Source organism: Hyperolius riggenbachi, chromosome 7 (genome assembly GCF_040937935.1).
Source record: "Hyperolius riggenbachi isolate aHypRig1 chromosome 7, aHypRig1.pri, whole genome shotgun sequence".
NCBI classification, from domain to species: domain Eukaryota; kingdom Metazoa; phylum Chordata; class Amphibia; order Anura; family Hyperoliidae; genus Hyperolius; species Hyperolius riggenbachi.
This window is the reverse complement of record NC_090652.1, coordinates 316,868,350-316,892,497: the sequence shown is the minus strand read 5'-3', so window position 1 is coordinate 316,892,497 and position 24,148 is coordinate 316,868,350. Positions and strand designations below refer to the sequence as shown.

General features: G+C 49.1%; 1 protein-coding gene across 4 annotated transcripts in view; it reads left to right on the top strand.

The window, feature by feature from the left end:
• Nucleotides 1–24,148, top strand: part of LOC137525241 (glycerol-3-phosphate dehydrogenase [NAD(+)], cytoplasmic-like) — a 55,840-nt gene that overhangs the window by 24,358 nt on the left and 7,334 nt on the right. For all 4 annotated transcript variants that reach the window (XM_068246245.1, XM_068246242.1, XM_068246244.1 and 1 more), the window contains exons 2-6: nt 373–550; nt 5,243–5,383; nt 7,405–7,543; nt 15,304–15,416; nt 19,903–20,136. In XM_068246245.1, the coding sequence (XP_068102346.1) occupies nt 443–550; nt 5,243–5,383; nt 7,405–7,543; nt 15,304–15,416; nt 19,903–20,136 (735 nt within the window). In that variant the 5' untranslated portion in view covers nt 373–442. The remainder of the gene's footprint in view (nt 1–372; nt 551–5,242; nt 5,384–7,404; nt 7,544–15,303; nt 15,417–19,902; nt 20,137–24,148) is intronic.

The following is a 24,148-nucleotide window of genomic DNA, read 5'->3' as shown; positions in this document are numbered from 1 at the left end:
CTAGAGGCAGCCTGGGTTATATCAGATCATTGTGATAGGTGCTGAGAAGTGTGTGAATTAGTGGCTGTGTAATTGCAGTTGCACCTTCCCAAGAATGGTCTGTATCCCTTATGATATCACCGCATGAGGATCTCTTATATTCAGCTCACAATGTTCTAGGCTAGAGATGGCACCACAGATGGTGCTGCCAGGCCTCAGCTGCCCACACACCACCCTCACCCGCTATCAGAGGAGTGGGCGGAGTATGGGGCCGGCTGCATGGCTTTGTGATATAGGCAATGGCTGGATAGTGTACTGGTTAAAGGCTCTGCCTTTGATGGCCGTACAGCGGTCACTGTACATTTCTGTATAACGCCTGGCGTTGTTTTCCAGGGGTTCCGCCATCTCCAAGATTATCGGCCACAACACCAAGCGCTCCAACCGCTTCCACCCTCTGGTCAGTATGTGGGTGTTTGAGGAGGAGCTGAACGGGCGCAGGTTGTCAGACATCATCAATCAGGATCATGAAAATGTCAAGTACCTACCTGGCCACCGGCTGCCTGGCAATGTGGTAAGTGTCCACCCGGCAATGTGGTAACTGCCGCCTGGCAATGTGGTAAGTGTCCCCCCGGCAATGTGGTAACTGCCGCCCGGCAATGTGGTAAGTTTCCCCCGGCAATGTGGTAACTGCCGCCCGGCACTGTGGTAACTGCCCCCCCCGGCAATGTGGCAACTGCTGCCCGGCAATGTGGTGGTAACTGCCGCCCGGCAATGTGGTGTGTGTCCCGGCAATGTGGTAACTGCCGCCCGGCAATGTGGTAAGTCGTCTCCCCCCCCCCCCCCCCCGGGCAATGTGGTAAGTGGCCCTCCCCCCCGGCAATGTGGTAAGTGTCCCCCCGGCAGTGTGGTAACTGCCGCCCGGCAATGTGGTAAGTGTCCCCCTGGCAATGTGGTAACTGCCGCCCGGCAATGTGGTAACTGCCCCCCCCGGCAATGTGGTAAGTGTCCCCCCTTCCCCGGAAATGTGGTAAGTGTCCCCCGGCAATGTGGTAACTGCCGCCCGGCAATGTGGTAAGTGCCCCCACCCAGCAATGTGGTAACTGCTGCCCGGCAATGTGGTATCTGCCGCCCGGCAATGTGGTGTGTCCCCCGGCGATGTGGTAACTGGCGCCCGGCAATGTGGTAAGTGGTCCCGTATCTATGGATGTGTGGTGGCCCAGTAAGGGCAGCTAATTGGCTGCTGTAATTCCTGCACATCACTCATCACTCTGACATTCAATAAACATTTTATCTACCCGCTTCTCTTACGTCGATTTTTCTGCATTTGTTTTGAGCGAAGAGGGATCGTTTCCGTGATCTCACACACGAAAAAAAAGACCTGCTGTGTGAATTTAAAGCGAAACTGTAAATTCTGCAAAAACAAACTTTTAATTAGTATTAAGAAGTCAGCGCAGATCAAAGAAGAATACATACAGTCAATAAAACTTCACCACGGTGATATTCCAACCTCACATGGTCTCGTGGCCAACCATCACCAGAAAAGAGTAAGAGGGGCTTACCAGCTGCCAACATCCCACATTATAAGGTTGTACGTCTCGCATTCAGTGGTAATCCTAATATACCTCGAGCAGATATAGATCCAAACTTCCACCACTCCCTCACTCCGATATATGGTATGGTGTCCAGGAAGGCCAATATATAAACACAACAAAAACCGGCAACTCTAAGTGTAAAAACAATCGGTATAGACCGTAAACAACAAGATAAAAACAAAGACTTACATACGGGGCCCAGGAACTGGGAACCCCCAATAAAAACTTGCGCGTGTAAGCTGGTCCACAGCCAATAAAACATTAAAGGTGCCGCCTGTCTTCTTTCCGACCGGTTTCGTAATCTAGCGTAGCGTCATCATCCCTGATGTCGCTAGATTGCGAAACCGGTCGGAAAGAAGACAGGCGGCACCTTTAATGTTTTATTGGCTGTGGACCAGCTTACACTCGCACGTTTTTATTAGGGGTTCCCAGTTCCTGGGCCCCGTATGTAAGTCTTTGTTTTTATCTTGTTGTTTACGGTCTATACCGATTGTTTTTACAATAAACGGTTTACACTTAGAGTTGCCGTTTTTTGTTGTGCTTACAGTGGCTTGCAAAAGTATTCGGCCCCCTTGAAGTTTTCCACATTTTTGTCACATCACTGCCACAAACATGAATCAATTTTATTGGAATTCCACATGAAAGACCAATACAAAGTGCTGTACACGTGAGAAATGGAACGAAAATTATACATGATTCCAAACATTTTTTACAAATTAATAACTGCAAAGTGGGGTGTGCGTAATTATTCGGCCCCCTGAGTCAATACTTTGTAGAACCACCTTTTGCTGCAATTACAGCTGCCAGTCTTTTAGGGTATGTCTCTACCAGCTTTGCACATCTAGAGACTGAAATCCTTGCCCATTCTTCTTTGCAAAACAGCTCCAGCTCAGTCAGATTAGATGGACAGCATTTGTGAACAGCAGTTTTCAGATCTTGCCACAGATTCTCGATTGGATTTAGATCTGGACTTTGATTTGGCCATTCTAACACATGGATATGTTTTGTTTTAAACCATTCCATTGTTGCCCTGGCTTTATGTTTAGGGTCGTTGTCCTGCTGGAAGGTGAACCTCCGCCCCAGTCTCAAGTCTTTTGCAGACTCCAAGTTTTCTCCCAAGATTGCCCTGTATTTGGCTCCATCCATCTTCCCATCAACTCTGACCAGCTTCCCTGTCCCTGCTGAAGAGATGCACCCCCTGAGCATGATGCTGCCACCACCATATTTGACAGTGGGGATGGTGTGTTCAGAGTGATGTGCAGTTTTGGTCTCATCTGACCAGAGAACCTTCTTCCACATGGTTGCTGTGTCCCCCACATGGCTTGTGGCAAACTGCAAACAGGATTTCCTATGCTTTTCTGTTCACAATTGCTTTCTTCTTGCCACTCTTCCATAAAGGCCAACTTTGTGCAGTGCACGACTAATAGTTGTCCTATGGACAGATTCCCCCACCTGAGCGGTAGATCTCTGCAGCTCATCCAGAGTCACCATGGGCCTCTTGACTGCATTTCTGATCAGCGCTCTCCTTGTTCGGCCTGTGAGTTTAGGTGGACGGCCTTGTCTTGGTAGGTTTACAGTTGTGCCATACTCCTTCCATTTCTGAATGATCTCTTGAACAGTGCTCCGTGGGATGTTCAAGGCTTTTTAAATCTTTTTGTAGCCTAAGCCTGCTTTAAATTTCTCAATAACTTTATCCCTGACCTGTCTGGTGTGTTCTTTGGACTTCATGGTGTTGTTGCTCCCAATATTCTCTTAGACAACCTCTGAGGCCGTCACAGAGCAGCTGTATTTGTACTGACATTAGATTACACACAGGTGCACTCTATTTAGTCATTAGCACTCATCAGGCAATGTCTATAGGCAACTGACTGCACTCAGATCAAAGGGGGGCTGAATAATTACGCACACACCACTTTGCAGTTATTTATTTGTAAAAAATGTTTGGAATGATGTATGATTTTCGTTCCACTTCTCACGTGTGCACCACTTTGTATTGGTCTTTCACGTGGAATTCCAATAAAAATGATTCATGTTTGTGGCAGTAATGTGACAAGATGTGGAAAACTTCAAGGGGGCCGAATAGTTTTGCAAGCCACTGTATATATTGGCCTTCCTGGATACCATACCATATATCGGAGTGAGGGAGTGGTGGAAGTTTGGATCCATATCTGCTCGAGGTACATTAGGATTACCACTGCATGCGAGACGTACAACCTTATAATGTGGGATGTTGGCAGCTGGTAAACCCCTCTTACTCTTTTCTGGTGATGGTTGGCCACGAGACCATGTGAGCTTGGAATATCACCGTGGTGAAGTTCTATTGACTGTATTTATTCCTCTTTGATCTGCACTGACTTCTTAATAGTAATTTTGTGGACTTTGGACGTTGTTCATTCCCGGCAGCGATCATATGTTCTATTTCCTTGGCACTGATAAACTGTTTCACTTACCTGGGGCTTCCCCAAGCCCCCAGCAGCCGTCCTGCCCCGCACCGGTCCTGCATGATCCTCTGTTCTCCTGGTGCCAGGTAGTTTCGTTACCGGCAACTTGTAAGGCAACGGCAACTGTGCCTGCACACACACGGGCTACGAGAAGCTTTCATCGCGTTCCAGCCTGCAATAGCGACCTGCGCTAATAGCGGGCAGGAACGTAAACAAAGTTACGAAACTATCCCAACACACTACCGTCACTGGGAGGGTTCTGCTCAGGCGCAGAACACTCTCGATAGGGGAAGCGCAGTACGCCCCGACTTGCGGAGATACAAGGGCTACTACCGGACCATGATCCAGAAGGCAGAGGAGGATGGTGAGGGACCGATTAGCCTGAAGAGGGATGGAGGAGGCCCCAGGTATGTATAATTGTTTTCTTAACGGTTATCTCAGGTACACTTTAAAAGTCAATAAATATGGCAGCTTCCATAGCCCTCTCAGTTCAGCTGTCCTTTAAAAAGCAGAAAAAAATGCAAATGCAGAAAAATGCGATACTGTTGAAATAATTAGATGTACGAATGTGATTTTGGCAAAACGCTTGCAAAGTGTGACCGTTAAAGGGGCACTACAGCGAAAAATGTTAACATTTAAAATATGTGCAAACATAGACAGATAAGAAGTACAATTTTTTCCAGAGTAAAATGAGCCATAAATTACTTCTCTCCTATGTTGCTGTCACTTACAGTAGGTAGTAGAAATCTGACAGAAGTGACAGGTTTTGGACTAGTCCATCTCTTCATAGGGGATTCTCAGCAAGGCTTTTATTCTTTATAAAGACTGTGACATTCCCTAAAAAGGATTTTAACAATGATGCTGGTCACCTTCCCTGTTCGCTACACAGTTTTTGGGCAGTTGGACAGAGCAACTGCCATTCACTAAGTGCTTTTGAAAATAAATAAATCCCTGAGAATCCCCTATAAAGAGATGGATTAATCCAAAACCTGTCGGTAATGTCAGATTTCTACTACCTACTGTAAGTGACAGCAACATAGGAGAGAAGTAATTCTATGGTGCTATAAGAGGCTGCCTGTGTGACTTGCATTGTTTCTGTGATTGTGAAGCAGCAGAGGGTTCTCTGGACTGTCTCTTCATTTATAATTGCCTTTCTTTTATTTATAGATTAGACTGACTCCACCCATTGCATACATTCACTGATTATCTCTTCTGTCCTCCTGTCACTAGGTGGCAGTACCTGACCTGCTGAGTGCTGTGTCGGGGGCAGACATCCTGGTCTTTGTGGTGCCACATCAGTTTATTGGCAGAATCTGTGACCAGCTGGCAGGACACCTGAAATCCGGAGCTATCGGGATCTCTCTGATTAAGGTGATGAGCTGTTCTGCACTCGATAAATAGCGTGTTTTGTCTTAAAGCGGACCTGAACTCAAAACTTCCTCTCTGCTCTATAAAAGGAGCAACAGCATGATAACCTTTACAGAAAACAATGTCTTTGTTACAGCGGATACAAATCCTGCAATAAATCAATAATTCCTGCTTTCATGGAAGCAGATATAGGGTTAGATGTTTTGCCATGGCAGTCATGTGACACAGGGTAGAGATCAAATTACAACTTGTGATAAGTCACAGATGAGAGGGAATTAGACAGGCTAAACTCTGTAAATACATACAGGGTGCATTTTCCTATTTTCCTTCTGTCCTGTGTAAGAGTTCAGGTCCACACTAACCATATGAGACATGTCACTTCAGACGCGTGCCTACCAATCATGGCGACAGATACTAGCTGGTGTGTGATTGGTAGACACACGTTTGGTGTGATCTGGCCACTGTCTGCGGCGTCCCTATTGTGGTCACCAGTATTGTCACACGTGGGTGCTGGCTATACCTGAAGGAGCTATGAGCTCCTGTTGTGCCGACTGGTATGTCACTTTATACTACATGTATTGGGTTCTGAACTAACTACTATTTCTTCAGAGGATCTCTTGTGAAGAGGACCTGTCTGTTCTGCATTTCTGTACCATACAGTATAGATGCCAGAGAACCATCAGACTCTGGACAGATGGGGGATGGTGGCCTGGTTGTACCATATTATTATATTGTTTTATAAAGCGCCAACATATTCTGTGGTGCGGCACAGAGTAAGAAACAAACAGGGTACATAATAATACAGACAATGGCATAGACAGAGCGCTATACGTGTTACGGACTACTGACTGTTATACCCCTGTCTATTCCCTGAGGAAGCAGGTTATTTATAAAACACGTCACATCTTTTTTGGGGAGTATATAATAAACGTGATTGTCGATATTGACAGTTGTTGTGTCTGCTTCTTGGAGGGAAGTCCACCACTGCCTCCCAAGCATTTTTGGAATTTTTCTAGTGAATTTTATCTTGCCAGTGCCTCTGTTTTCTACTACAAATGGCATACACAGAATATACTCACAGGCACATAATATAGAATTTATATTGATAGTACAGCGGAGTCCTCAGTATTTGGCACGGGCGGTGATCGACTGATGCCGGATACATGTGCTGGCCGGATGCTTGAACAACTGGCCTAAAGAGGCACAAAACTCCCCCCGAAATACTCACCCAGCCTCCAGCGATGTCTTGCAGCCTTCCTCTTGCTCCTAGCGGCTTTCCGGCTTCCTTTGTGCACAGAAGGGTCAGGTGACACGCTGACTTGCCTGCACGGACGCTGGAAGCCACTAGGAGCCCACCAGATGCTGCAGGGAGGCTGCTAGACGTCGCTGGAGGCTCAGTAAGTGTTTTAGAGCCTTAAAGAAAACTTCCCCTGGGGGTTACTCACCTCAGGTGGGGAAGCCTCGGGATCCTATTGAGGCTTCCCCCGTCCTCCTCGGTCCCACGGCGGTCTCGTTGTCTCCTCCGAACAGCTGGGATGTAAATATTTACCTTCCCAGCTCCAGTGCAGGCGCAGTATCGGCTCTCCGCTCGTAGATAAGTGGAAATAGCCGATCGCTGTCGGGCCGCTCTACTGCGCAAGTGTAAGTCTCCTGCAAGTCTCCTGCACCTGCGCAGTAGAGCAGACCCGACGGAGATCAGCTATTTCCACCTATTTCCGTGCTGAGAGCTGCAACAGCGCTCCCGCTGTAGCCGGGGAAGGTAAATATAGCAAGCCTTGTTAGGCTTGTCGAGCCATTATTGCGGGACGCTTCGGGGGAGCCAGCGCTGGATTTCCTGCAGCCGAGGTGAGTAGTACCCCCCAGGGGAACTTTTTTTTTTGTTAGTCTCTTTAAAACTGTATGTAATGACATAAATGACACAAAATGTATGTAATGTACTGTATATAATGACACAGAGGGCCTCACCTGCGCCCCCTCCTGGCCTCCCCCTGCACTGCATGTAATGTCACCCACTTGTCTTGCAGGGCGTGGATCAGGGACCCTCGGGGCTGAAGCTGATCTCTGATATCATCCGGGGGAAGCTCGGCATAGAGCTCAGCGTTCTAATGGGGGCAAATATCGCCAACGAGGTGGCTGAAGAGAAGTTCTGTGAGAGCACGATTGGTAAGATGTATCCCCATACACACAACAATGCGATTGTCTGTCCACAGAGCTGCCCAGCTGCCCCAGCCTGGACCGACCCCATCCACAACCACCATCCGCCATCATTCTACAGTGTATGTATGCCTCCCCCAACCCCCCCCCCCCCCCCCCCCCCCGACAACTGCAGAATAAGAAGAATGTTCCTGATTAACCTGCCTGGCGTTCTGATAAGATCGCCAGGGAGGCTGCGGGAGGGTTTTTTTTTAATTAAAAAAAAACTATTTCATGCAGCCAACTGAAAGTTGGCTGCATGAAAGCCCACTAGAGGGCGCTCCGGAGGCGTTCTTCCGATCGCCTCCGGCGCCCAGAATAAACAAGGAAGGCCGCAATGAGCGGCCTTCCTTGTTTTGCTTCCCTCGTCGCCATAGCGACGAGCAGAGTGACGTCATGGACGTCAGCCGACGTCCTGACGTCAGCCGCCTCCGATCCAGCCCTTAGCGCTGGCCGGAACTTTTTGTTCCGGCTACGCTGGGCTCAGGCGGCTGGGGGGACCCTCTTTCGCCGCTGCTCGCGGAGGATCGCCGCAGAGCGGCGGCGATCAGGCAGCACACGCGGCTGGCAAAGTGCCGGCTGCATGTGCTGCTTTTTACTTGAGCCAAATCGGCCCAGCAGGGCCTGAGCGGCAGGCTCCGGCGGTACTGGACGAGCTGAGCTCGTCCAGACCGCCCAGCAGGTTAAAAGGCCCCTTTTTCAGATTCCACATTTTTACATGTAGTTTTCTCCCTTCCTCAGGCACCAGGGCCCATATGCAATTAATTTTTTCACCTGAGTTATCTCCAAGGTGACATTTTCACACCTAGTCATAAAATCCCTTTTAAGCCACCAGCAAACAAGAAAATACTCAGAATAATTTTGATAGTACTTTTTTTTTACTTTTTGGTACTTTTTAGATTACAAAATGCTGAAAAGTTATTTTAAAAAGAAGTTGAAAAATGATCTCCTAGGAGAAGACTCAGGTGAAAAAGTTAATTGCATATGGCCCCAGGTATCAGTCTAATATTTCAGTATTTTGTTTCCAAGGGTTACTTTTGTCGAGTGCACTGAGGCTGCAGCGGCTAAAAACCATGTACCTAAGTATTGGTCACATGACCTCTGTCACAGGAGCCCTAGTGGTCAGACTGCAAATTGCCTTCCAATCGGTTTCAGCACACAGACCATGCAAGCTTTGGTCGCGATCTTTGCGCAGAAACCGACAGAAATCTGGGCAGCAGCCCGACCAGAAGGGAGCCTGTGAGTTACGGTAATTACAACTTTACACACTATTTCAGGGTATATCTGCCACCACCTCTGGTATGGGCCAGTGGACCCGACTGCCTGACTGACTGGTCCTGCGAATAAAAACGGTTAAACACACTCTATTCTGTCTAGCCAACAACAAACAATAGTAGCGTCTCTCCAGAGGTCTGGTTCAGTTTGTGCGGCTGAGTAGCAGGGTAGCGGAAAAGTGAATGACTTTGATAAAGTCTTTATTCACGGGCAATATAAATAATTAATATATACAGACAATCATTAAAATCAACAATTATTGAGACATTAATAGCCAGTATGAAAAATAAAAGAAAGAGTACTTAGTTTCATAGAAAAATGTCCTTTTGTGGGAAGAATCATAAAGTCCTTGGTAAAGTCCTTTCGTTTCAGCTTCAGCAAAGTTCAAGCAAAATGGCCACCACTTGTTCCTCACGGTGGCCGTGCGTTTATGAAGGTGGAAAATGGAGAAATGAGGGAAGAGCCCCTCGCAGATGCTTTTGATTAAGCTGGTTTGGGGGTGTGGCAACGCCGGCCCCCTCTGAATTACCCACCAATGACGGTTCATTCCCTCTGAGAGATTTTAGGTTTAAACTTATAAAATGCAGTAAGTTACAAACGATACAAGTCATATTTAGGTGGATAACAGATTCATACTTGTCGGAAATTACAGATTAATATGACATCAGACATGGCTAGTGCAGCGGACCCAGTTCTTGAGAAGGGTCATACCTCAATAACCGGACGGGCTATCGCGATGAATTTCATATCAGCACTATGGCCAGATTTTACCGAACAAGACTATATGAATTTTATAGCTGTGCGTTGTACAGTCGCCATATAATCGACAAGAAACCATACATCACATAACTTCAGGTCTGCTCTGGTCGGTGCCGGAGAGTCTGGCTTCCTCTGGGCCCCCCTGGGGAGCCAGCTTGCTGGCCCTTTTCATGGAGCCATCTGCTGTAGGGGGAATGAGCTAGTCCCTGCAGGGAATGTGGCCACGTGTGACATTCCTGAGGGTGGGGGGAGGCATTCCTGAGGGGAATGCTTTGCTCACAGCGGAACAGATATCTGGTTTTAAAACACAAATAAGTCGTTTTCTGATCGCTTGCACGACTGCACAGATCCGACAGGGAGTGATCAGGAAATCGACTGTGAATTCTCCGGATTCACCTGCGTTTCTCACGGCTGTTCCGTGACAACCTCCTCTGCCCAGCTGAAGCAATTAACAGAAGTTCCGGCCAGGACGGCGTATGCGTTACTGCCAGAACCCCTGTGCCTGGCTACTGCGGGATCTGGCCAGCCAATATGCAAAACAAATTGTGTTAAGGTGGCCACACACCATACAATTTTTAAAATATATTTTCAATCCAAGAATAGCAATCAATTTTTCTGACTGATTGTAACATTTCAAAAATCTGACCAATGTACCACACACCTGTGTTCAATTTTTACCCAATAATGAAAAAAAATGATTGAAAACTCTGAGAATATTGCTTGGAAGTATATACAAGGAAACTGACAATCTACCCTACACCATTCAATTTTCAGAAAAATTGTTCAGAAAAATCCAGACTTTTATTGAATAAAAACAGGAAATCCGATTGGATTTCTTGCTTGAGAAAAAAAAAAAAAAAGCTTTCGATCCTATGGAAAATCTGATTGTTTTTATCGAGTTGCTGTAAAATTGGATCATTTTACTGTACCGTGTGTACCTTTACATTGATGTTTTTGGACTTTAGCCAACCAGAATGACAGAACCTGGCTGGCCAAGTCCCCAAGCAAAGCAAACCGCATGTTTTACTGGCGGCATCTGTAGTCCCTGGCTCCTCCCCTTGCCCCCTATGTCCACTCATGTCTGTCTCTAGGGAGGAAATCTGCAGGGCAGCCTCGGAAATAAATATGGCAGCCTCCATACGCCTCTCTCTTCCGGTGTGCTTGAAGTGGAATCTGCGTAGGGCAGTGATGGCCGCCAGTAGCTGGACGCCAGAGATGAACTCGAATATTCACTGTTTCTGGCTCGGGATCTTCACGATCACATAGCGAATTTTCACAAGAAAATGAAAACTTTCTTGAAATGTGTTTTGTGACATTGGGGCTTATTCACAAAGGTTTTCTGATGAATTGTCTCCCCCTAATTCTTAACTCCCAGTTTATCTCTCCATAAAAGCGTTAAGGTGGCCGTACATCAGGCGATGATGGGCAGAGGCGACCGAGAGACAGATCTCTCTCTGATCGAATCTGATTAGAGAGAGATCTGTCAGCTGCCCACACACAGCAGGATGATTACTGATTGATTTCAGCATGAGATCTCTGGGGTTTGAGCCGATTCCGCTGCAGCCGGCATATAGCACATGGCGCGTGTATGATGGTGTGATGTCACACGCACCATGATGTCACACGCACCATGATAACACACGCACCATGAAGTCACACACACCATGATGTCACACGCACCATGATGTCACACGCACCATGAAGTCACACGCACCATGATGTCACACGCACCATGATGTCACACACGCACCTTGCACTAAACACTGGTGGCATGTATAGCGCTAATGGAACAGGGGGATTCGGAAGACAGATGGGCGGCACACAGTGGATGACACAAGACAGGAAATGTATAAATACACACATCGGGGGTCACATTTATCCACTAGGGGGCAGCGGCGGGGTTTTCATTGCATTTGTCACTCTCCCCGATATTGCTCGCCATTACCGCTGCGCACCTAATCGATCACAGCGGCCCGACATCTCGCAGCATGTCTGATCGATACATGCAACCAATTTATGCCCGAAATTGGTGGCATCGTCGGTCTGGCATGCACTTGGTGCCACTGATTTTCACCCGATTCGATAATAATTTTGGAATCGGATGGTTGATTGGCCGCCAAGTTGAGGGATGTATGGGCGCCTTCACCAGTAATTCACTTATCTCCCCGTATTTGACTTAAAGGACACCTGAAGTGAGAGGGATATGGAGGCTGCCATATTTATTTCCTTATAAGCAATACCAGTTACTTGGCTATCCTGCTGATCCTCTGCCTCTAATACTTTTAGCCATAGCCCCTGAACAAGCATGCAGCAGATCAGATGTTTCTGCCATTATTGTCAGATCTGATGAGATTAGCTGCATGCTTGTTTCAGACACTACTGCAGCCAAATAGATCAGCAGGGCTGCCAGGCAACTGGTATTTTTTAAGAGGAATTACATATGGCAGCCACCATATCCTCACTTGTCCTTTAACCTCCCTGGCGGTAAGCCCGATACATTTTTTTTTTGCAGCACGCAGCTAGCACTTTGCTAGCTGCGTGTGCCCTCTGATCGCCGCCGCTCTGCGCCGATTGCTCGCCGCGCCGTGCCCCCCCCCCCCCCAGGACCCCGTGCGCTGCCAGGCCAAACAGTGCCAGGCAGCGCTTAGGGATAGATCGGGTCTCCCAATGACGTCACGACACGTCATGCCGCCCGTCGCCATGGCGACGGGGGAAGCCCTCCAGGAAATCCCGTTCTTTGAACGGGACTTCCTGATCGGAGATCGCCAGAGGCGATCGAAGAGGGCGGGGGGATGCCGCTGCACATCGGCTATCATGTAGCGAGCCCTGGGCTTGCTACATGATTTTTTAAAAAAAAAAACTGCTCTGCTGCCCCCTGGCGGTTTTTAATAGACCGCCAGGGGGGTTAACTCATGATTTATCTCTCAGGGCTCATATGCATTCATTTATCTCCTTGGTTTTCACCAAGTCGCTATTTTGACACTGTGATAATAGAATGCCCCTTACGCTAGTTTTACACTTGTAGGGGTGCGATTGTCCTGCGACAGGAGTCCCCGGGGGCAGGACAATCACTTCACACCATTCCTCCGTGTACCCTTACCCGTGGCAGAGTGCGCTGCCAGGGTAATATGCATAGCTCCGCCCCTGAACAGTGACGTGCTCCCTGCTGAACAGGAAGTATGTCACTGTCTCCACCGGTACCCGTGGCAGAGTGCGCTACCAGGGTAATATGCGTAGCTCCGCCCCTGAACAGTGACGTGCTCCTTGCTGAACAGGAAGTATGTCACTGTCTCCACCGGTACCCGTGGCAGAGTGCGCTGCCAGGGTAATATGCATAGCTCCGCCCCTGAACAGTGACGTGCTCCTTGCTGAACAGGAAGTATGTCACTGTCTCCACCGGTACCCGTGGCAGAGTGCGCTGCCAGGGTAATATGCATAGCTCCGCCCCTGAACAGTGACATGCTCCCTGCTGAACAGGAAGTATGTCACTGTCTCCACCGGTACCCGTGGCAGAGTGCGCTGCCAGAGTAATATGCGTAGCTCCGCCCCTGAACAGTGACGTGCTCCTTGCTGAACAGGAAGTATGTCACTGTCTCCACCGGTACCCGTGGCAGAGTGCGCTGCCAGGGTAATATGCATAGCTCCGCCCCTGAACAGTGACGTGCTCCTTGCTGAACAGGAAGTATGTCACTGTCTCCACCGGTACCCGTGGCAGAGTGCGCTGCCAGAGTAATATGCATAGCTCCGCCCCTGAACAGTGACATGCTCCTTGCTGAACAGGAAGTATGTCACTGTCTCCACCGGTACCCGTGGCAGAGTGCGCTGCCAGAGTAATATGCATAGCTCCGCCCCTGAACAGTGACGTGCTCCTTGCTGAACAGGAAGTATGTCACTGTCTCCACCGGTTGCATTTGCGCCATATGGCCACCGTAGCAATCTAAATAGATTGTTGCGGTGCCATAGACTCTAATGGAAAGCCTCTGCCGTGTGGTACTGTTCATACCATGCCGCAACGCACTGCAGAGTCTGGGTCATCGAGACCACTTCCATCGCGTCTCATTGAGACTAATGTGACGGGAGCGGCGGGGGAGCGTACCACAATGCAATGCAACGTGTGATGTGTGAAAGTAGCCTAAGGGCCCTTTCACACTGGCGCGGTGCGGTGGTCAGATTGCCACACTGTTACCGCAGCCTAATGTAACCCTATGGGGACGTTCATACTCCCCACGTTGCGGTACGCTGCGCCAGAAGTCCCTAATCTAACGCTAGCACAGAACTATGTTACCGTGCAGCTCCTGCGGTGACTTGCAGTGATTTGAGTCGGTCCGGAGGTCACGTCAGTCTATGGGGGCGTTTTTTTTTTTTTTAAGTTGACATTGCAGCGCGCATGTGTATTTTTGCAATACTGTACACTTCCATGCACTTCCGCATACCTGAGGCAGGAAGTAACTGCAAGCGCGTGTCACTTCCTGCTTGTCTGGTGGCCAGACAGGGAACACCGCGTACTAACGCCGTGTTCCCTGAAGGCCTGTTTCTGGCGGTGCGATGCAGTGAAGTGTGCGCAACATACTGCATCGCTGCTGCCAGTTTGCAGTGTGAAAACAGTACAAGAGCTGAAATATAAAAAGGATTTATACCTACCTGGGGCTTCCTCCAGCCCCATTAGCTCGGATCGCTCGCATGCTGCTGCCCTCCGCTGCCTCTATCGCCGCTACTGGGTCCCGTCACTGACGTCAGTCGGCTCCAGTCCACGCATATGAAAGCGCCCTCTACGTATCTCTCCAGTGGCTGCTGGAGAAATAAGCAAACAGCGCACTACTCTTACGTCAGACTGGCCGCGACTGACGTCAGTGACGGGACCTGGTTCCTGAAGCTGCAGGAAGACAGGATGGCGGTGTGGGAGCGATCGGAGCGGATAGGACTGGAGGAAGCCCTAGGTAGGTATAAATCCTTTTTTATATTTCAGCTCTGAGTCCCTTTAAACCCCAAGTAAGCAAGAAAATACACAAAATGATTTTGATAGTACTTTTTGTATTACTTTTTTGTTCTTTTTCAATTGTAAAATTGGCAAATTGTATCAAGCTTGGAATCAAACGCACTTCTGCCAATTTGAATTGTTCCAATCTGCATGACATGCTGAAAAGCTATTATAACGTGCACAGAACGGAAGAAAAACAGAGAAATGCACCCTGTATGTATTTAGAGAGTTTAGCTTGACTAATCCCTTCTCATCTGTAACTAATCACAATTGTAATTTGATCCCTCGGCTGTGTCAGCTCAGGAATCTCCTCTGCCACGGTAGAGCAGCTAATTTTGTTAACGCATGATATTAATCCTATGTCTGCTTCCATGAAAGCAGGAAGTAGATACACTGAAGATTTATTGCAGGATATGTATCAGCTGTAACAAATAAATATTTTTCCTTAAAGGTTATTATGCTATTGCTTATCTTTTAAAGCAGAGAGGAAGTTCTGAGTTCAGGTCCCCTTTAAAGAGAAAATGAAAAATGATCACCTAGGAGAATTAGTGAACTGTGTATATCTCTGTTTATGTCGTGCAGCAGCTCTTCTTACAGGTGTAACATAAGTCAGCTTTGTGAATGAGCCCCAGTCATATCTATTTGTAAATGTTCTGGTTTCTGGGAAAATGTGAAAGCCATTATAGGATGACGGAGGCTCCGCCTTTTCTTCCCGCAGGGTGTAAAAACCCACAACACGGACAGATCTTCAAGGAGCTGCTGCAGACGCAGAACTTCCGCATTACGGTGGTGGAGGACTGCGACACGGTGGAGATCTGCGGAGCCCTGAAGGTAAAGCTCTCCCTGGAAACCCACGTGTTCATCATAAACACACAGAAGAGATACTAGCCTCAGGAGCTGACAGTCTAATAGCAGGGAAATACATACTGACAGGGGAGCTAATATTCCACCTTCCATCCATGTATACTATGACTTATATCCGTGCTAGAGATGCAGGTCAATTGTATCGCGCTTGGAATCAAACACACTTCTGCCAATTTGAATCGTTCCAATCTGCATACAATTTGCATTGTACTTGCATGCAAGCCTCAATAATCAGAATCTCATTGTCCTTCGCTATTCAGTGCCACAAAACTCACTTTGTAATTTAATGTTATGTGATTTTAGAAACATGACTTTACCTTCTATGATCTGTTTTCATGTTATTATACCAACGCGGCCATTCCACAGGGTTCCTAATAGGAAGTGCCTCACGGGGGTGTCACGGCCTGCTGCCAATCACTGGATTTGTCCAGGGGTGCAGGAAGAGTAAGAAGGGCTCCTGCTCTGGCATTGCATTAGTCATGCAGAAAGATATGATTTTTTGGGGGGCAGTTTGTACAACAAACAGAATACCGTTGCCATGGTTGTTTGTACAACAAACAGAATACCGTTGCCATGGTTGAATTGTACAACAAACAGAATACCGTTGCCATGGTTGCAGAGCATCACTGCTGGCTGCAAATTCAAATGAAAAATATATTTTTTAACAGCATTGAAGATAGGAACACACTATGCAGAATCACGTATGCGTTTTCCACTATGTGCTATGGAAATCACATATGCGATTCTGCCTAGTGTGCTCCTACCCCAAACTGCAAAGGGGCTTGTGGTGCCGCGAAGTATAATAATCAGGCTTTTTATTTTACAGTGGAATGTAAGACTCATATTATGCAGTAGGATGCGAAAGTTTGGGCAACCTTGTTAATCGTCATGATTTTCCTATATAAATCGTTGGTTGTTACGATCAGGGCCGAGGCAGAGGCAAGAGAGGCTCCAGCCTCAGGGCGCAGTGTAGGAGGGGGCGCACAACTCACTCAGCTATCATTCCCCTATTGTGTTTGAAGCAGAGAGAAATAGGGAAGGGGATACTTGGCAGTGACTGCAAGCCAGATAACTAGAGATTAAGGTGTTGGGGGGCCCTGCAATCAGTGTGTGACGGCTGGGGTGGGAGGGATGGGGGAGGGGCCTCTTAGCCTAATAGCAATCAGTGTGTGACGGCTGGGGTGGGAGGGATAGGGGAGGAGCCTCTTAGCCTAATAGCAATCAGTGTGTGACGGCTGGGGTGGGAGGGATGGGGGAGGGGCCTCTTAGCCTAATAGCAATCAGTGTGTGACGGCTGGGGTGGGAGGGATGGGGGAGGGGCCTCTTAGTGTAATAGCAATCAGTGTGTGACAGCTGGGGTGGGAGGGATAGGGGAGGAGCCTCTTAGCCTAATAGCAATCAGTGTGTGACAGCTGGGGTGGGAGGGATAGGGGAGGAGCCTCTTAGCCTAATAGCAATCAGTGTGTGACGGCTGGGGTGGGAGGGATGGGGGAGGGGCCTCTTAGTGTAATAGCAATCAGTGTGTGACAGCTGGGGTGGGAGGGATAGGGGAGGAGCCTCTTAGCCTAATAGCAATCAGTGTGTGACAGCTGGGGTGGGAGGGATAGGGGAGGAGCCTCTTAGCCTAATAGCAATCAGTGTGTGACAGCTGGGGTGGGAGGGATAGGGGAGGAGCCTCTTAGCCTAATAGCAATCAGTGTGTGACGGCTGGGGTGAGAGGGATGGGAGGGGCCTCTTAGTGTAATAGCAATCAGTGTGTGATGGCTGGGGTGGGAGGGATGGAGGGAGGGGCCACTTAGTCTAATAGCAATCAGTGTGTGACTGCTGGGGTGGGAGGGATGGAGGGAGGGGCCTCTTAGTCTAATAGCAATCAGTGTGTGACGGCTGGGGTGGGAGGGAGGGAGGGGCCTCTTAGTGTAATAGCAATCAGTGTGTGATGGCTGGGGTGGGAGGGATGGGGGAGGGTGGGAGGGATGGAAGGGCGCACTTTGGTGTCTCAGCCTCGGGTGCTGGAGGACCTTGTCCCGGCTCTGGTTACGATAAAAATGTCAGTTAACTATATCATATAAGAGACACACACAGTGATATTAAAGAAGTGAAATGAAGTTTATTGGATTTACAGAAAGTGCGCAATAATTGTTTAAACAAAATTAGGCAGGTGCATACATTTGGACACCACAAAAAATAAATGAAATCAATACTTAGTAGATCATCCTTTTGCAGAAATTACAGACTTAGAGGCTGTAATTTCTGCAAAAGGAGGATCTACTAAGTATTGATTTCATTTATTTTTTGTGGTGTCTAAATTTATGTACCTGTAGGTTCCAATGAGTGTCTGGATCCTGGCTGAAGGTATTTTGGACCATTCCTCTTTACATAACATCTCTAGTTCATTCAGGTTTGATGGCTTCCGAGCATGAACAGCTCTCTTTAACTCACACCACAGATTTTCAATTATATTCAGGTCTGGGGACTGAGATGGCCATTCCAGAATGTTGTACTTGTTCCTCTGCATGAATGCCTTAGTGGATTTTGAGCAGTGTTTAGGGTCGTTGTCTCGTTGAAAGATCCAGCCCCAGCGCAGCTGCAGCTTTGTCACTGATTCCTGGACATTGGTCTCCAGAATCTGCTGATACTGAGGGGAATCCATGCGTCCCTCAACTTTGACAAGATTCCCAGTCCCTGCACTGGCCACACAGCCCCACAGCATGATGGAACCACCACCATGTTTTACTGTAGGTAGCAGGTGTTTTTCTTGGAATGCTGTGTTGTTTTTCCTCCATGCACAACGCCCATTGTTATGCCCAAATAACTCAATTTTAGTTTCATCAGTCCACAGCACTTTATTCCAAAATTAAGCTGGCTTGTCCAAATGTGCTTTAGCATACCTCAAGTGGTTCGGTTTGTGCTGTGGGCAGAGAAAAGGCTTCCTCCTCATCACTCTAGCATACAGCATCACCTTGTGTAAAGTGAGCTGAACGATGCACAGTGACTCCATCTGCAGCAAGATGATGTTGTAGGTCTTTGGTGCTGGTCTGTGGGTTAACTCTGACTGTTCTCACCATTCGTCGCTTCTGTCTATCCGAAATTTTTCTTGGTCTGCCACTTTGAGCCTTAACTTGAACTGAGCCTATGGTTTTCATTTCCTCAATATGTTCCTAACTGTGGAAACAGACAGCTGAAATCTCTGAGACAGCTTTCTGTATCCTTTTCCTAAACCATGTTGGTGAACAATCTTTGTGTTCAGGTCATTTGAGAGTTGTTTTGAGACCCCCAAGTTGCTACTCTTCAGAGAAAATTAAAAGAGGAGGGAAACTTACAATTGACCCCCTTAAATACTCTTTCTCATAACTGTGTATGTAGGTCAGGGATCACTGAGCTTACCAAGCCAATTTGAATTCCAATAATTAGTTCTAAAGGTTTTGGAATCAATGAAATGACGACAGTGCCCAAATTCATGCACCTGCCTAATTTTGTTTAAACAATTATTGCGCGCTTTCTGGAAATCCAATAAACTTCATTTCACTTCTCAAATATCACTGTGTGTGTCTCCTATATGATATATCGTAACAACGAACGATTTATATAGAAAATCATGACGATTAACAAGGTTGCCCAAACTTTCGCATCCCACTGTACATATGGCAGCCTGCATATCACTTCAGATTCCCTTTAAGACAAAGAAAACTCACTGATGTCCATCTATAATCAAAGATAAAATCACCTACCACGAATAGTTGTGAGTCCAGCAAACTTAAAGTAGGCATACATGTAGAGATTTTGCATCGAACCATTAAGTGACCGACGAAAACGGGCAATCAACTACTAGTTGATCGACAGTCGATTGACTCACATAGCCCAAGCGAGATTCTCCTTCACAATCGATCTGAACTATGTTGCACCTTCATGCTCTAGATCTAAAAATCGATTCTTGTCGATCAAAATCATGTGAACAGTAGCTAATTCCTTTATAATCGACCAATATCTTCCATTCTGCTTGATCGACAAATCAACGCTATTCAACCAGATATCGGCCAATCATTGTCGATCATGCGTACTGGAACACACTTGATTTTTTCTGGTTAAACTAAAATGATGGAATCGGTTGGTCAGTTGTGCTGCCAGATGTATGGCCACCTTTACAGGGACTGCTGGGAATACATGGATCGTTTTCGAGGCAGATAGGTGGCTCGATAGATAATTTCCGACATGTCCGATTTCTCTTTCGATCCTTTCGCCGCTCGATTTCTGATAGCAGTGAATGGAAACAGATAAAAAAAAACGAGAGGAAGATAAGAGAATCGACTGCAGAATCGAGTATTCCTAGCATTACACTTTGGGATTTCACACCCTCTACAGCCTGAGTCCTCCTGCCCATGTCAGGTCCAATCAATGCGTTCCAATATTACAGACCAGTCTGACATCACCTCTGGTTTACCATTATCTTCTGCAGAACATAGTCGCAGTTGGGGCTGGATTTTGCGACGGTCTGGATTTTGGCGATAACACCAAAGCTGCCGTCATCCGGCTCGGTCTGATGGAGATGGTGGCATTTGCACGATTGTTTTGTACTGGCTCCGTTTCCACCACCACTTTCCTGGAGAGCTGCGGGGTTGCCGACCTCATCACCACCTGCTATGGTGGCCGAAACCGCAAGGTGGCCGAAGCCTTCGCCAGGACTGGGAGAGTGAGTTCCAAAATCCCTACTCTGGATTGTGGGTTGGCATGGACTGTACTGGGCTGGATGAGGTGGGTCAGTTCTGGGCAGTGCTTGTTGGATGAGGGGGGTCAGTTCTGGGCTGTGCTTGTTGGATGAGGTGGGTCAGTTCTGGGGTCGGTGCTTGTTGGATGAGGTGGGTCAGTTCTGGGTGGTGCTTGTTGGATGAGGTGGGTCAGTTCTGGGCAGTGCTTGTTGGATGAGGGGGGTCAGTTCTGGGCTGTGCTTGTTGGATGAGGTGGGTCAGTTCTGGGGTCGGTGCTTGTTGGATGAGGTGGGTCAGTTCTGGGTGGTGCTTGTTGGATGAGGTGGGTCAGTTCTGGGCTGTGCTTGTTGGATGAGGGGGGGTCAGTTCTGGGCTGTGCTTGTTGGATGAGGTGGGTCAGTTCTGCGGCGGTGCTTGTTGGATTAAGGGGGGTTCAGTTCTGGGCTGTGCTGGTTGGATGAGGTGAGTCAGTTCTGGGTGGTGCTTGTTGGATGAGGTGGGTCAGTTCTGGGCTGTGCTTGTTGGATGAGGTGGGTCAGTTCTGGGCGGTGCTTGTTGGATGAGGTGGGTCAGTTCTGGGCTGTGCTTGTTGGATGAGGTGGGTCAGTTCTGGGCTGTGCTTGTTGGATGAGGGGGGTCAGTTCTGGGCTGTGCTTGTTGGATGAGGTGGGTCAGTTCTGAGCAGTGCTTGTTGGATGAGGGGGGGGGGGGGGTCAGTTCTGGGCTGTGCTTGTTGGATGAGGTGGGTCAGTTCTGGGGCGGTGCTTGTTGGATTAGGGGAGGTCAGTTCTGGGCTGTGTTTGTTGGATGAGGTGGGTCATTTCTGGGCAGTGCTTGTTGGATGAGGGGGGTCAGTTCTGGGCTGTGCTGGTTGGATGAGGTGGGTCAGTTCTGGGCTGTGCTTGTTGGATGAGGTGGGCTAGTTCTGGGCTGTGCTTGTTGGATGAAGCGGATGAGTTCTGGGCTGTGCTTGTTGGATGGATGAGGTGGGTCAGTTCTGGGCTGTGCTTGTTGGATGGGGGGGGAGAGGGGTCACTTCTGGACTGTGCTGGGTTGGATGAGGTGAGTCTGTTCTGGGCTGTGCTGGTTATATGAGGTGGGTCAGTTCTGGGCTGTGCTTGTTGGATGAGGTGGGTCAGTTCTGGGCTGTGCTTGTTGGATGAGGAAGGTCAGTTCTGGGCTGTGCTTGTTGGATAGGTGGGCCTGTTCTGGGCTGTGCTTGTTGGATGAGGTGGGTCAGTTCTGGGCTGTGCTTGTTGGATGAGGGGGGTCAGTTCTGGGCTGTGCTGGTTGGATGAGGTGGGTCAGTTCTGGGCGGTGCTTGTTGGATGAGGTGGGTCAGTTCTGGACTGTGCTGGGTTGGATGAGGTGAGTCATTTCTGGACGGTGCTTGTTGGATGAGGTTAGTCAGTTCTGGGTGGTGCTTGTTGGATGAGGTGGGTCAGTTCTTGGTGGTGCTTGTTAGATGAGGTGGGTCAGTTCTGGGCGGTGCTTGTTGGATGAGGTGGGTCAGTTCTGGGCTGTGCTTGTTGGATGAGGTGGGTCAGTTCTGGGCTGTGCTTGTTGGATGAGGAAGGTCAGTTCTGGGCTGTGCTTGTTGGATAGGTGGGCCTGTTCTGGGCTGTGCTTGTTGGATGAGGTGGGTCAGTACTGGGCTGTGCTTGTTGGATGAGGTGGGTCAGTTCTGGGCTGTGCTTGTTGGATGAGGTGGGTCAGTTCTGGGCTGTGCTTGTTGGATGAGGTGGGTCAGTTCTGAGCTGTGCTTGTTGGATGAGGAAGGTCAGTTCTGGGCTGTGCTTGTTGGATAGGTGGGCCTGTTCTGGGCTGTGCTTGTTGGATGAGGTGGGTCAGTTCTGGGTGGTGCTTGTTGGATGAGGTGGGTCAGTTCTGGGCTGTGCTTGTTGGATGAGGTGGGTCAGTTCTGGGCGTTGCTTGTTGGATGAGGTGGGTCAGTTCTGGGCTGTGCTTGTTGGATGAGGTGGGTCAGTTCTGGGCTGTGCTTGTTGGATGAGGGGGGTCAGTTCTGGGCTGTGCTTGTTGGATGAGGTGGGTCAGTTCTGGGCGGTGCTTGTTGGATGAGGTGGGTCAGTTCTGGGCTGTGCTTGTTGGATGAGGTGGGTCAGTTCTGGGCTGTGCTTGTTGGATGAGGTGGGTCAGTTCTGGGCTGTGCTTGTTGGATGAGGTGGGTCAGTTCTGGGCTGTGCTTGTTGGATGAGGTGGGTCAGTTCTGGGCTGTGCTTGTTGGATGAGGGGAGTCAGTTCTGGGCTGTGCTTGTTGGATTAGGTGGGTCAGTTCTGGGCTGTGCTTGTTGGATGAGGGGGGTCAGTTCTGGGCTGTGCTTGTTGGATGAGGTGGGTCAGTTCTGGGCTGTGCTTGTTGGATGAGGTGGGTCAGTTCTGGGCTGTGCTTGTTGGATGAGGTGGGTCAGTTCTGGGCTGTGCTTGTTGGATGAGGGGAGTCAGTTCTGGGCTGTGCTTGTTGGATGAGGGGGGTCAGTTCTGGGCTGTGCTTGTTGGATAGTGGGCCTGTTCTGGGCTGTGCTTGTTGGATGAGGTGGGTCAGTTCTGGACTGTGCTGGGTTGGATGAGGTGGGTCAGTTCTGTTCTGGGTGGTGCTTGTTGGATGAGGTGGGTCAGTTCTGGGCGGTGCTTGTTGGATGAGGTGGGTCAGTTCTGGGCGGTGCTTGTTGGATGAGGTGGGTCAGTTCTGGGCTGTGCTTGTTGGATGAGGTGGGTCAGTTCTGGGCTGTGCTTGTTGGATGAGGTGGGTCAGTTCTGGGCTGTACTTGCTGGATAGGTGGGCCTGTTCTGGGCTGTGCTTGTTGGATGAGGTGGGTCAGTTCTGGGCGGTGCTTGTTGGATGAGGGGGGTCAGTTCTGGGCTGTGCTTGTTGGATGAGGGGGGTCAGTTCTGGGCGGTGCTTGTTGGATGAGGCGGGTCAGTTCTGGGCTGTGCTTGTTGGATGAGGTGGGTCAGTTCTGGGCTGTGCTTGTTGGATGAGGTGGGTCAGTTCTGGGCTGTGCTTGTTGGATGAGGTGGGTCAGTTCTGGGCTGTGCTTGTTGGATGAGGGGAGTCAGTTCTGGGCTGTGCTTGTTGGATGAGGGGGGTCAGTTCTGGGCTGTGCTTGTTGGATAGTGGGCCTGTTCTGGGCTGTGCTTGTTGGATGAGGTGGGTCAGTTCTGGACTGTGCTGGGTTGGATGAGGTGGGTCAGTTCTGTTCTGGGTGGTGCTTGTTGGATGAGGTGGGTCAGTTCTAGGCGGTGCTTGTTGGATGAGGTGGGTCAGTTCTGGGCGGTGCTTGTTGGATGAGGTGGGTCAGTTCTGGGCTGTGCTTGTTGGATGAGGTGGGTCAGTTCTGGGCTGTGCTTGTTGGATGAGGTGGGTCAGTTCTGGGCTGTGCTTGTTGGATGAGGTGGGTCAGTTCTGGGCTGTACTTGCTGGATAGGTGGGCCTGTTCTGGGCTGTGCTTGTTGGATGAGGTGGGTCAGTTCTGGGCGGTGCTTGTTGGATGAGGGGGGTCAGTTCTGGGCTGTGCTTGTTGGATGAGGGGGGTCAGTTCTGGGCGGTGCTTGTTGGATGAGGTGGGTCAGTTCTGGGCGGTGCTTGTTGGATGAGGGGGGTCAGTTCTGGGCGGTGCTTGTTGGATGAGGTGGGTCAGTTCTGGGCTGTGCTTGTTGGATGAGGTGGGTCAGTTCTGGGCTGTGCTTGTTGGATGAGGTGGGTCAGTTCTGGGCTGTGCTTGTTGGATGAGGTGGGTCAGTTCTGGGCTGTGCTTGTTGGATGAGGGGAGTCAGTTCTGGGCTGTGCTTGTTGGATGAGGGGGGTCAGTTCTGGGCTGTGCTTGTTGGATAGTGGGCCTGTTCTGGGCTGTGCTTGTTGGATGAGGTGGGTCAGTTCTGGACTGTGCTGGGTTGGATGAGGTGGGTCAGTTCTGTTCTGGGTGGTGCTTGTTGGATGAGGTGGGTCAGTTCTGGGCGGTGCTTGTTGGATGAGGT